Genomic DNA, 14404 nt, shown 5'->3' on the forward strand with positions numbered 1-14404 from the left:
CCACACAGGGTTTTAGTATTTTCCCCCCTTAAAGCAGCGTCGGTCACCCTGACCGAATACCACAGGTCGCGTCACGAACTTTCCCCTTTAAAGACCTTTCCCCCCTTTTACACGGACGTCCCAGGGCCACGGACCGGGTCAGCCACCGTGACATCCCCCTGTGAACTGAAGGACCCGGTACCGAGCACCCCACAGCCCCATGGGGGTGATCCATGTGCGTTCCACAAGTTGCTGAAGCGTTCCACTACTACGGGTAGCGCTCCGGTTCACAGTTGTGAGGCGAAGAGCGGAAAATAACTGATCCAGCGGTGCATTCCACGCCGTATAGATATTTAAAGGCCAGTGTAGATCTGCGGTGCAGTATATTGTATAGAGGGAGGCAAGGGTGAATCTAAGATGAATAATGTTATTGTGCAAGGTATAATGTGCACGTGAACAGGGGTGCAGACGCAGCAGACCAGAGTATGAAGGTGGTTATATCCTTAGTAAAGGCGACTCTAGGAGAAAGGGAGAAAATAACATATTCGCTGAAGTATATTCAAAGTAACATTCTATACTCAATAGCTGCAGCTGGAGAGATATGTCTACATAAATCCATGGATAAATGGAAACATAAACCTGTAAGGACAATATAAGCAGTACAATGTTGCATACAGAAATGTAAGGATATAGACATGCAGAAACATTATAGGAGAGCATTTCAGTATAGTATTCAACATTAGTACCATTAATTAAAAGGGAACGTCCTGGTTCTATGAGGTGCTACATAAATGATAGCAGATCATACTCCCTATTTAAGTTTAACACAGTGCAATAATGTACAGAAGGGCCCTGGTATCTAACACCCACTAACTGGTAAGATGTACAAAATCCGTGGCTTTTTCACCTGTGACACCTCTTTTGCCGAATACGCAATTAAATGCCCCTACAGGTTATTATACGTGGGTGAGACAACACAATCCGTAAAGGATCGGATTTCTAAGCATAAAAGCACCATTCGGTGCAAGAATATGCTACTCCCCACCCCTTACCATTCCATCACCATGGGACACAAAATAACCCAACTGAAATTTCAGATCCTTGAACAGATTCCACAGTCCAAGAGAGGAGGTGACCGTATTAAACAACTGAAACGACGGGAGGCCTTTTGGATACATACCCTAGACACTCTATCTCCAAAGGGCCTCATTAGGGAGTATGATCTGCTATCATTTATGTAGCACCTCATAGAACCAGGACGTTCCCTTTTAATTAATGGCACTAATGTTGAATACTATACTGAAATGCTCTCCTATAATGTTTTTGCATGTCTATATCCTTACATTTCTGTATGCAACATTGTACTGCTTATATTGTCCTTACAGGTTTATGTTTCCATTTATCCATGGATTTATGTATACATATCTCTCCAGCTGTAGCTATTGAGTATAGAATTTTGGAAACTAGACGCCCTAAGGAACTTATCTAGATGCATAGTGAGCACTTTAAACCCCCAGGTGCTTCACAAATTGATCCGTAAAAATGAAAAAGTACTTTTTTTTCACAAAAAAAATCTTTTAGCCTCAATTTTTTCATTTTCACATGGGCAACAGGATAAAATGAATCCTAAAATTTGTTGGGCAATTTCTCCTGAGTAGGCCGATACCTCATATGTGGGGGTAAACCACTGTTTGGGTGCACGGCAAGGCTCGGAAGGGAAGGAGCGCCATTTGACTTTTTGAATGCAAAATTAGCTCCAATCGTTAGCGGACACCATGTCGCGTTTGGAGAGCCCCTGTGTGCCTAAACATTGGAGCATTTTTAATAAATTTGCAAACATTTTGACATTTCTGTTTTTTTTTTCAGTCAAGATGAGGTGCAGGGTGTACATTAATGAGAAAAAAATGAACTTTTTTGAATTTACCAAATGGCTGCAATTAAACGTTCATCAGCTCACCCTTGAATTGTCCACAGCAGGTGCAGTTATCCACGAAGGTGCATGGAATAACGTTCAAACCCACATGGAAAGTAAATCCATAATTAACCAGCACATCTTCTTGATAATAAAAAACTTTTACTTTATTCAAATCCTCTTAAAAACATTGTTGGAGATCAAGACAGAATGGGATAGCTAGTCTCACATGAGAATAAAACTTAACTCGTTTTGACCCATGTGTGGGTTCTAATCATGATTATCATTGATCTCCAACAATATTTTTAAGAGGATTTAAATAAAGTAAAAGTTTTTTTTATTATCAAGAAGATGTGCTGGATCATTATGGATTTACTTTCCATACCCACTGTATGTTCCACGACATAGAGGCATGCAACTGTCATTAAGGGGTTAATGAAATGGGTGTAACAATAAGGGGTGAGGTAAGTTCAGTTTCATTTCTTCCTTCTTCCCTCAGTCATGTCGTCGTCTGCTATTCTGAGGGACGAGCTGCTGTGTTCCATCTGTTTATCTACATTTAAGGACCCTGTAATGCTGAGATGTGGACACAACTTCTGCCGGGTCTGTATTGGTCGTGTGCTGGATACACAGGACGGGTCTGGAGTTTATTCCTGTCCTGACTGCAGAGAAGAGTTTCAGCAGTGGCCGGCATTGACGAGGAACATAAATCTCCATAATGTCGCAGAACGTTTCCTGATTACTCAGCAAGAAAAAGAGGAGATCACCGGGATCTGCTGCACTTACTGTGTGGACTCTCCTGTACCTGCTGTTAGATCCTGTCTACACTGTGAGGCTTCTCTGTGTGATAAACACCTGAGGGTTCACAGCAAATCACCAGAACACGTCTTATCTGATCCCAGCACTTCTCTGGAGAAAAGGAAATGTTCTGTCCATAAGAAGGTCCAGATATATTACTGCACTGAGGACGCTGCTTTTATCTGTATTTATTGTTCAGCAAGAGAACACCAGGGACATCGGTTTGAGCTGCTGGATGAGGCCTCTGAGAAGAGAAAGAAAAAACTGAGAAATGTTTTCCAGAAACTGACAACAAAGAGAGAGGAGACTGAGGAAAGAGTCGGGAATCTGGAGGAACGAAGGAGAAAAGCTCAAGAAAAAGCAGCTGGAGAAGCCGAGAGAGTCACTGCCCTGTGTACAGACATCAGGAGACGGGTGGACGACCTGGAGAAGAAGCTCCTGAGTGAGATCTCCAGGCAGGAAAAGGAAGAGTCACTGTCACTGTCTGCTCTAATCCATCAGCTGGAAATAAAGAAGGACGAGCTGTCCAGGAAGATGAGACACATTGAGGAGCTGTGTAACATGACGGATCCACTGACTGTCTTACAGGAACCAGACACCGGTGACTTGTGTGATCCTGAGGAGGAGGGAGGTGATGAGGACACAGGGGGACATGATGAGCAGCCCCATGATGGAGATGACCTGGATGTGGCTGTGATCTCACACACATTACACACATTATGTGACGTAATATCAGGTATAAGGAGCGGGATCTATGTGGAGGATCCTGCAGACATATTACTGGATGAAACCACAGCTGCTAATAATCTCCTTATATCAGACGACCTGAAAACTGCAACCTGGACACGAGAGAAGCAGAAACGTCCAGAAACAGCAGAGAGATTCCAGGGTTATAATCAGGTGATGAGCAGGAGAGGATTTACCTCAGGACGACATTACTGGGATGTGGAGGGCAGTAGATCAGGGAATTGGATGGTAGGGATGTGTTATCCCAGTATAGTCAGGAGGGGGCGTCAGTCACTGATTGGAAATAATAACAAGTCCTGGAGTTTGGAGAGATATAATAATGAATATTCAGTGATACATGACTGGGAAGTGATCCGGTTACCTGACAAGATCTCCAGTGATAGAGTCAGGATATGTCTGGATTATGAGGCCGGGCAGTTGTCCTTTTATGAGCTGTATGACCCCATCAGACACTTACACACCTTCACTGCCACCTTCTCCGAGCCCCTTCATGCTGCGTTACGTGTGTATTGGAGAAAGGTTAATGGCAGCTATATGGATAGCTGGGTGAGGATTACAGGATAGGAAATGACACCCTTTGAGGTCCTCGCTCACCATTGCAGTTGAGGACCGCACCGCATGCCTGTGCTCCTGATTTACAGTTTGGATTACCTTTGTGCCCTTGGATGATACAATCGGGGTCAGTTTTGCCTTTGTTCCATCATAGGAGGGCAGTTGCACTGAAACAGAACCAGAGATCAGGCAGCTTCCCACCATTGCTTACAAGTTCTATAGAAAAGAGCTTGATAGACGCAGCGGTGGTCGGTAACCTACGCACCAAGCTGTAAACAATAACATTCCTTGATAATTTCTATAGGACACTTTCAGCTCCTTGCTTTTAAGGGCACATTGTAATTTTAACTATTTATAATGAGAATAAAACTTTAGGGTTAAGATACGGGGGGTTGTCCACCTTTAGGGACATTTTATTTCTTCTTAAATGCTTGTATTTAGGGTTAAAAATATATTTTTTCAAGTGGGTTTCATTAACGTTTTTGCACCGTTTGGCTTTGCTGTTTGTTTCCGTGCTCAACTTTGATTTTGTCTGTGATTACAAATCAGCTGAGAGGAGATCAGGAAAAGACATAAAAGAGCCACAAACTGTCCGAATGGGCTCACAGCCATAATAGTGCAGCGCAGAGACTATGGAGGGCAAAGGAAGGAAAGTTCCTTCCTACGATCATGTTCCTACAAGTAAGAAATGTTACATTTCTCAGGTGTCAGCACCAAAAACCACAATAGAAATCTACTCTGATTATTAAGTTTTTAATGTTTTTTATGTTTTATCTTTTTTTTATTTTTTTGGTGCAGATTTGATGTAGTTTTTATGTTGTATTTTTTAGTACTGAAACACTGGGATTGTACAAATGTTTTTTTTACATGAGTTATTTCAGGTTCCCAAAAGAAATCTAAAGGAAATAAAAGCACCGAAAATACACAATTCAACAGCGTCATATATAAATGTTTGGTCCATATGGATGTAACCGTAGAGCCGCGCTGGGTCCTCATGTGCAGTGAGGGGGTTATCAGATACTCATATGAGCCATCGTGCCTCAGTATATACTGCAGTATATAGTGTGTGCCATCGTACGATCCCAGGTTGGAGCAGGGGCTGGTTGGCAAATTTTCCCCTTGGGGGCAAGCACACGGTAGTGGCCATGAGCAGCGGCCATCTTTATTGTGTTAGCTCTGGCTGCTTTATAAGAGGTTACAAGAGTGTAATAAGATAAAGCCGGAGTAATGATGGGATGGTTGTGGTCGAATGTTGACTACATTTTCATCCCTTCTATCGGTGTCGGTGTGCCACTGAGAGAGGTGTCTGGAACTAGTCGGCATGTGACCATAACTATACACATTCATACTTGCGATCAATATGCTGGGAATACAGAGGAATCCTTCAAAAACACATATCGACCATTAGAATCCGCTTTAGAGGCAACTACCTGAGCCTGTAAAGACTTGTGCAATGCAATGCTGACTCCTTTAGACTTGGAGTCAGAGTTACTGCCATGGAACCACTGTGTGTAGTATTTATGGTTAAGCTTAGGGATTCTGTCTGATCGGAAATGTGTCTCCTGCAGCAGAAGTATGTCAACCCATTTCTTATGCATACCGTATAAAACCTTCGATCGCTTTTCAGGGACATTAAACCCCCTGACATTAAGCGAGCAGAGTTGTAGGCATGCCATAGGAACTATCGGGCCTGCGGGTGGTACAATCAGGTCGGAAAGAAGTAGGAGGGGTGGAAAGTGGGGAAAAATAGAAACAGAGAAAGTAAAGCACCAAGGAAAGATAAAAAATCCAACTCTACCCAGAAGGCCCATGACCCTGGTAACATAAACATTGTTAACGAACATAACAGCGGATCGTGGGCCAAGCACATTTGTCGAAATGAGCAGAGTCATAACAAGCCCCCGAAGGGGCATCATCAAAAATCACATTTCAGGGGAAAGCGCAGCGTTGGCCAACATAGAATATCATTAGCACATTAATGCGGTAGTGCAACAGTTGAGCACAGTACATGAGGAGTCAATTGAAGTAGGTGGACATTCATAGATAGTGCAAAATAAACCATGCTAGGAACCCCGCTCAGGAGTCACAGGTAGAATCAAATAGAAATGTCACTGCTACAAAACATGCGGCTCCAATCCATATACAATTAACAGGCTAAAGCAAAGTCACGACCAAGCCCCCTGTGGGAGTTCGGCAACATGGAGGGACAATGTAGGCGGCAAAAAAGCAAAAAGAGAAAAGGGGCGATAGTGATCATAAGGTCTGAATTAGGTGATCAAGTGTCATCAGCATGAGTAACGGAGGCACGTCTACGGTGGGAGCCCCGTTTCCTCTTTCCCAGCGACCCGGTGGGAGGGCTACCAGCACGGCGTGGGCCCCATAGGTCAGACGCAGTAAGGCGAGGCCAGTCTCCCAGTGTGACCATGGGTAAGCCCAGTGCAGCGGTGAAGTTCTGCAGATCTGATGGGGATCTCAAAATTATCAATCCTTTATCACTGCATACTTGTAATTGAAATGGGTAACCCCAACTGTAGGGGATCTTATTTTCCCCCAGCACCTCCAGGAGGGGGCGCAGAGCCCTCCGTTTAGCCAGGGTGAAGCGTGAGAGGTCAGACAAGAGAAGGACATCAGACCTATTAAAGTCAATAGCATCGTGGTCCCTCGCCTTACGCATGATGTCATCCTTAGTTTGGAAGTAGTGAATCCTACAGATGACATCCCTCAGCTTAGATGTATCAGAATTCTTTGGGCCTAGCGAGCGGTGGGCTCTGTCAGTTTCAATGTGTTCAGTGGGTGACCTCCCTAAGAGAGAATTGAAAATGCCATGGAGGGCCGAGGAGAGGTCACGTGGGGTTACAGACTCAGGGATCCCACGGAGCCTGATATTATTCCTCCGGTTCCTGTCCTCAGAGTCCTCCAGCATATCTAGGACCACTTTGAAAGTCTCCGAGTGCAGGTCCAGAAGCTGCTGCTGACCCTGCAATTGTGAGGAAAGCGACTCCACTTTAGCTTCTAATGCAGAGACAGTGGTGGTAAGATGGGACACATCCTCCTTAAGGGACCCCACTTCACTCCTGCACACTACCTCCAGACGCTGTATATAGCCCTCCATGTCAGCCTTTGTAGGGAAGGCACTTAGCTGCGCTCTCAGCTCAGGCAGTTATATAGTCATCAGAGCCCTGGGGCCTAACAGGAGCCTGTGTGGGGAGGCCATGAGATGCAGTGATGGTGGGCACAATGTCCTGGGGCGCTAGGCTGGGAGAAGCCCCTCTCTAATGTCTCCTGTTGTGAACACTGTGTGAGTTCTCTGTTTTGTCTCCCTCTAGTGGCCTTTTTGTTTTACTGCGGCTCTTTGGCTGGAATCAGCTGTTTCGTCACTTGCTATTCAGGTTTGCTATTTAGCTCACCTGGATCATTATTCCTTGCCTGCTGTCAATGTCTTCAGTGCTATTTTGGAGCTCTCCTGCAGTCCTTCGTTCTCTGTCTCTTCAAGAGAAGCTTAGTTTTGCTTGGTTCATTTTTGACCATCAGTGGTCATATGTTTCTTGCTTTATTTTTGTTTCTTGTCCAGCTTGCTAATATGTGATTTCCTTGCTTGCTGGTAGCTCTAGGGGGCTGAGTTTCTCCCCTCACACCGTTAGTTGGTGTGGGGGTTCTTGTATTCTCAGTGTGGATATTTTGCATAGGGTTTTTTACTGACCGCACAGTTCCCTATCTGTCTTCTGCTATCTAGTATTAGTGGGCCTCATTTGCTGAATCTGTTTTCATTCTACGTTTGTGTTTTCCCCTTACCTCACCGTTATTATTTGTTGGGGGCTTTTCTATATCTTTGGGGTGACTTCTCTTGAGGCAAGTGAGGTCTTACTTTCCCTCCAGGAGTAGATAGTTTCTCAGGCTGCGTCGAGACGTCCAGGAATTTAGGCACGTTCACCGGCTACTTTTAGTGTGTTGGTTAGGATCAGGTTTGCGTTCAGTCCAGTTACCACCTCCCTAGAGCTCGTGTCTATGTTCATAAACTTAGCTAGTCCGTTTTGTGATCCTCAGCCACTAGGATCATAACAGTCTCCCTGGTGGTAGTAGTGGGGGGCCCATTTCAGTTTCCTGAGCCTGATAAGGGTGCAGTATAGGGGGAGACAGGTCCTCAGCCAGCTCTGCCTGTGACACGGTCTGTGCAGGGGGGGAGGGGCAGGTCACAGTTCTCACCTCTCCCTTGCTCTGTGCTCAGCTCCCTCCTGTCAGCTTCTGTGGTGAGCGGCTGGTCCCTGGTGCAGCAGTTACTCGTCCTCTCTCCTGTATCTTCTCTGCTGTGGCCCCATTCTTCTGTGTGCCTGCAATCCCAGGTGGGGAGCTCCTGTGTGCATGCTGCTGCATGGAGGAGGAGGCACCTCCCCCCTCCACTATGGCTGAAGGAGCTGCTCTCTTTCCCGCGCTTCCAGACACCGACATTTGGTGATACTGGAGCCTGAGAGGCCCGCTGTGAGCTCCCTGGGTGCCCGACCTTGCTCTTCGATATCGGTGGGTGAGTGGAGCTGATGGTAGCTATATAATTGCTGCAGAGGCCTCAGGCACGCTGGAGCACAGGAGAGATGTGTGCTCACAGCTCCATGCCCAAGCCATGCCCCCTACAGAGGAATCCTGACAGTGTGCACAGCGCTCTATCACAATTCAGCGATCTGCAGTGTTGGAGTGACTACGGGAATTTGTCTAGCACTCTGAAAATCATGTTGGAAACAAATTACATGTCGTCTTCAGAATTTATTCATATATTCTTCTCTAAACCTGTGTAAATATCGGTGTAGTGTATGTCAGTGTATTAATATACTCAGGTAATGCTGCCTTCTCTGGGACCAGCGACGTTTCGCTCCACTTCTCAGTGACGTCACCGCTCTGCAGAGTCTCCAGGTCACGCTGCGCTCTGTCTGACCCCAAAGTGAATATAAGTCTATGGAGCGAACGAACGAGGCGCATAACAAGGGTCCACAGACTCACATTGTAAAAGAGACTTCAAGCACAAAGTGAGGCGGAGAGTCTGAAGGGCGGTGATGTCACTGAGAAGAGGAGCAGAGCGGCGCTGGACACCGTAGAAGGCACTAAGCTCCCGAAATCTTAATCTGCGCATGCAACACATCCGGCAGCATTTTTCCTGAAGCCCAAAACAGGGAAATTAGTGGGAAGCAGACTCTGCTCACTGCCGATATCTTATGAAAGCCCAGGGCCCACAGCCTAGCACCCCTGGGTCACCTTCTCCATCCAGCCTGAGACCCGCAGCCTCCAATTGTCAGGACACCTTCTCCTCCCAGCCTGGGGCCCGCAGCATCGACCCACTCCTGTCACCACCCGCCTGTTGCTGCCACCGGTGACCCAGGTACATCACCGCTGACCCCCGTAAGCTAAAGTAAAATCGGACTATAAGATGCCCCACTATTTCATTTAAAAAAATGGTTTTCCTATTTTCCTCCACAAAATTTGGGGTGCATCTTATGGTCTCATGCGTCTTATAGTCTGCAAAATAAGGTAATATACTATGACTACAGAACCATCACATATTCTCCTATATACTGGATGTGTTGTACTATATGTACATGTGGTGCCCCTAGGGGTATTTGCCACAAAAATAGTTATTGACACTAAATACAAATACTAAAATAGCAAGACTGCACTACCATCTCCGGCCAGAAGGGGGAGCTCCAGAGACTCCCCTTGATCTATTCTGGTCTGGGAAAAGGACTGGCAGTTGGGCTAAGGAGTTGAAAGTGAGAGGTCGTATAACTGAACTCCTAACAGCCCTATGACGGATTATAGGCCCGTAATACCCATAGTAGGAAAAGAGGAATAGAGAAAAAGGACATTGTGAGAACCGGGTAGCAATAACCTCTACCCAGAATAGGCGCAGAGACGGATACCGGATCCGTGGCTATAATCATTATATATAATACAGTAACCGGAAGGAAGTGAGGTGATATAAGCTTCACCAGGGTAAGACGCAGCAACAGACACAGAGTTCAGCGGTACTCCCAGAGAGGGTAAGCCGACAAAAAGGACTCGGGTTGTCCGTCGAACCAGAGCACAGAAGAGACAGATTGGGTCGGCAGCCAGTTCACATACAGCAGCAGGGCCATACAGAAACTGCGCATAATAAGAGGTGGAAATCCTGACAGGCTCAAAGTAATTCAGAGTTCTTAAACAGACTCCGGTGACAGTATTGGTTGCAAATCCCTTTTTGTAGAAGTAAACTGGTTAAACGTTTCAGCGCCTCAGTCTTTCATTTGGACAATAGCCATCGATCCAGGATCGGGGTCATCACAGCTGAGAGGACCTGCTGCTGATCAAGTAAGTGTCTGTTCCTTCATGATATCCCTTACATTGTGCATCGCCTGAGGCCACAGCACCGGGTCAAGCCACTAGTGACATCCCCCTCAAGAGACGGACCTCATTGATCTGGTGCTGGGTACCTCGGTCTCCCGGGCGTCACAACTGGCGTCACGAACAGGATAGGGCCAGCCCGTACACCAGGTATTGTGTGCCGTAATTGGAGTTTGAAACTGAAAATTTGGATGAAAAATCTTGGAAATTGACTTTGTTAAAGAAAATCCTGTTCCCTATTGAAAACTATTGAAAGTGACTTTTCTCCATTGGTTATAATGGGGTAAAAATGGCCGCCATCCCCTGATGTAATCATCTCATAACCGTTAGGCAAAAAACTGTTAATCAAGCTACGTCATTACTCAAGCCCCAGTCTAACTGAAAAACTTCAAAATCCACCATCACAGAGCGTGCGGCAGTTAGAGGCAGCAGGGGGCGTGTCATTGTCATCCTGCTGCACAGAGGAACGAATCTACATTATCTAGACGGAAGCTGGGACCGGAGGGGTCTGGAGTAACTAAGGGGGTACAGCATGTCGCAGCACGGATACGCCGCAGCACCCGGCAACGCTAATGCAGCTGAAAGACAGAGTGTCGATAGAGAGCCCGGCAGCGCAGCAGTGCAAGGAGTGGCGCCCATCATGCCGGTGTTGATGCCATATACCCCGGGTGGCCCGTGGCTTCCAAAGTATGAAGGTGAACCTAATACCCTTGACGGTTTCAGGGAAAAGATGCTGACTCATTTTGGTATGTTCCCCGTGGGTGAAGCTCAGCGTGTTAGTCTCCTGATGATGCAGTTAAGTGGCCATGCTAAGCGAGAAGTCACGACATGGGCAACTGATCTAAAAGGTACTGTTGAATGCATATTTGCTGGATTAAAAGCTACATTTGAAACCACTGCCAGCAGCAAAGCTAAAGTACGATTCTTTAATTGCAAACAAAAAGCTAATGAGGGCGTGAGAGATTTTGCCTTAAACCTGCAGGAAGCCCTTAAATCACTTACACTGGCTGAACCCATTTTTAACACAGGAGCCGATAAACTGCTAAGAGATCAATTTATTGAGGGACTCTACACCCCTTCTCACCAGGGGCATGTGAGCATGCTTGTTTTTAAGAACCCTGAATTGACATTTGCCCAATTAAAGGAGAGCGCTATACGTCTCCAGCTGGCAGAGGCACCTCGGGATCAGGATCTCACACAACCCATGGCAGATGCACTTCAGCAACGGGGAATGCCAGTGACATCAGCTACGTCCGGTGCCAGTGCTAAGTCCCTGGGGCCCATTACTAATGAGGCTCTTCAGCAAAAGCTTGACTCTTTAACTGATGTTGTTGCTTCAATGGCTAAAACCATGCAGGAGATGAGAGAACCCAATATGGAGTTGGCAAACCGTAGAGAGGATGTTCCATGGATGAGGTCCCGGAGATACTCGACATGGAGAGGACGACCCCGTGACCGCTACCAACCAGATGGACAGCCCATTTGCCGCCGTTGCCAGCAGCCAGGCCACTTTGCACGAAATTGTGATTTAAACGGGAATCCCCTGGGAATGCGGGCCGCTTCGTAGGAATGAATTTTCAAGGCCCAACACCCTGGCACGACAGGTACATCGGAGGACGACCCATCATCCCTATCGTGCTGGACGGAATTCCCCTCAACGCTTTGCTGGATACAGGTTCCCAGATTTCATCTATACCATATATCCTTTATAAGAGGTACTGGGCTGATGTAGATAATGATAAAGGGCCCTCTGATGTTGAACTAGATATATGGGCCAGTAATGGTAAGTTGGTACCGAAACTAGGATTCAGGGAGATGACCATAAAGATTGGTAAAGCAGAATTGAAGAAACAGGGTATAATTGTTGTTGATGTTGACCGACAGAACTGTGAACCAACTGTATTGATAGGAATGAATGTGTTAGAGAACTGCTTTTCCGAAGTTATTTATGTCTTACAACAAATTGCTGAAACTGCCCGATCCTGCCAGCACAGAGTTCTCCGGAGGGAAATAAAAGTATTAATGTTAAGGCAACAGATAGAAGTTGCAGGTGGAGAAATCGGCAGTGTGAGGGTGAGTGATCAAACGTCTATTGTAATCCCACCAAAATCAGAAATGCTGGTATGGTGTAGAGCGGCCATTGGTACTAAAGGTCGAGACTATCAAGCCTTAATAGAACCAGCGTACACCGACAGTAGGCCCACTTTACTCACGGCACGAGGGGTGGTCGAGGTACACCGGGGACGGGTGCCGGTACGACTTTTGAACTGTGGAGAGGAAGAGGTCACTTTGCCAAGGTACGCTACAGTGCCAAAGTTATATACTGTTGACAACAATGCCATCACAACCGTTGAGCCATTAGAATCGACCTGTCAGGTGGAAAATAACGGCTCAGATGGAGAATCGGAGGATTGGTGCCAACAGCTAGACGTGGGTGTAGATTCAACACCTACCCATCAAAGACAAGGGGTGTATAGATTAGTGACGGAATATGAACAGGTCTTCAGTAAACACCCATTGGACTTCGGACGGATAGAAGGGGTGGAACATACAATCCCCACCGGTGACCATCCCCCGATAAAAGAAAGATATAGACCCATACCGCCCGCTCACTATCAATGCGCGAAGGACATGCTGAGAGAGATGAAACAGGGCGGGGTAATAAGACATAGTTGTAGCCCTTGGGCGGCCCCTCTGGTGATTGTCAAAAAAAGGACGGAACCATGAGAATGTGCGTAGACTACCGGCGGATTAATAACATCACCCATAAAGACGCCTATCCCTTGCCTAGGATAGAAGAGTCCTTGACTGCTTTGAAATCTGCTAATTATTTTTCCACCTTAGACTTAACAAGCGGGTATTGGCAAGTCCCTGTGGCTGAGAGAGATAAAGAAAAAACGGCATTCACCACACCAATGGGTCTAAGCGAATTTAATCGCATGCCGTTCGGACTCTGCAACGCATCCGGTACTTTCCAGCGACTGATGGAATGTTGCCTCGGACACAAGAACTTCGAGACCGTTCTCCTGTACCTAGATGATGTGATCGTCTACTCAAAGACTTACGAACAGCACTTAACAGACCTGGCAGAGGTGTTCGAAACATTATCCAAGTATGGTATGAAAATCAAACCATCCAAATGTCACCTTCTCAAGCCAAAGGTACAATACTTAGGGCACATCGTGAGTTCGGAGGGAGTAGCACCGGATCCCGAGAAAATAACTGCCATAAGGGATTGGCCAAGACCTACCAACGCAAAAGAATTGAGGCAATTCTTGGGATTAGTGGGTTACTATCGTAGATTTATAAAAGGATTTACCAAATTGGCAGCGTCCTTGCAAGATGCTTTGATAGGGCAGACGAAAAAACCTTCAAACCGAAACCCTCCTTTTCAGTGGAACGACGAAAGAGAAGACTCCTTTGAACAACTAAAGAAGGCACTAACTGGAGAAGAAGTTCTGGCGTACCCGGATTACCATCAACCTTTCATCCTCTACACCGATGCCAGTAATGTGGGATTGGGAGCGGTGCTGTCACAAAAGCAAGAAGGTCGGGAGAAAGTCATCGCCTTTGCAAGTAGAAAACTCCGGCCTACTGAAAGAAATTCTGAAAATTATAGCTCCTTCAAATTGGAGCTACTGGCAGTAGTTTGGGCTGTGACTGAACGTTTCAAACACTATTTGACCGGTGCAGAATTTATTGTCTATACTGACAACAATCCATTGACCCACCTAGACACGGCTAAATTAGGTGCGTTAGAACAGCGATGGATAGCCCGGTTATCTAATTACAACTTCGTGATCAAGTATCGAGCAGGTCGCAAGAATGGAAATGCCGATGCCCTATCCCTTGATGCCACATTTGAGAGATGTAGAAGAAGAAACGGGGGAGCTTGACGAAATTGAACTACCAGCCTTTCATCAGCCCAAGGTAAAACATCGTCAGTCAAATACCTATCAGAAACAACAAGAAGTGAATTTTAATCCGTTAGCACACCATAGATGGGCTGACACCCAAGATAGCAATCCGGCTGTGAAGCTAGTGAAGGAACTA

General features: G+C 46.2%; 1 protein-coding gene across 1 annotated transcript; it reads left to right on the forward strand.

The window, feature by feature from the left end:
- Positions 1 to 2360: 2360 nt before the first annotated feature.
- On the forward strand, positions 2361 to 4981 carry LOC143776874 (E3 ubiquitin-protein ligase TRIM39-like). Its single transcript, XM_077266691.1, has one exon. It carries the CDS (start codon positions 2393 to 2395, stop codon positions 3998 to 4000), a length of 1608 nt encoding a protein of 535 aa, XP_077122806.1. The 5' UTR covers positions 2361 to 2392; the 3' UTR covers positions 4001 to 4981.
- The last annotated feature ends 9423 nt before the right edge of the window (positions 4982 to 14404 follow it).

The sequence above is a fragment of the Ranitomeya variabilis genome, chromosome 5 (genome assembly GCF_051348905.1).
Source record: "Ranitomeya variabilis isolate aRanVar5 chromosome 5, aRanVar5.hap1, whole genome shotgun sequence".
Classification (NCBI taxonomy): Eukaryota; Metazoa; Chordata; class Amphibia; order Anura; family Dendrobatidae; genus Ranitomeya; species Ranitomeya variabilis.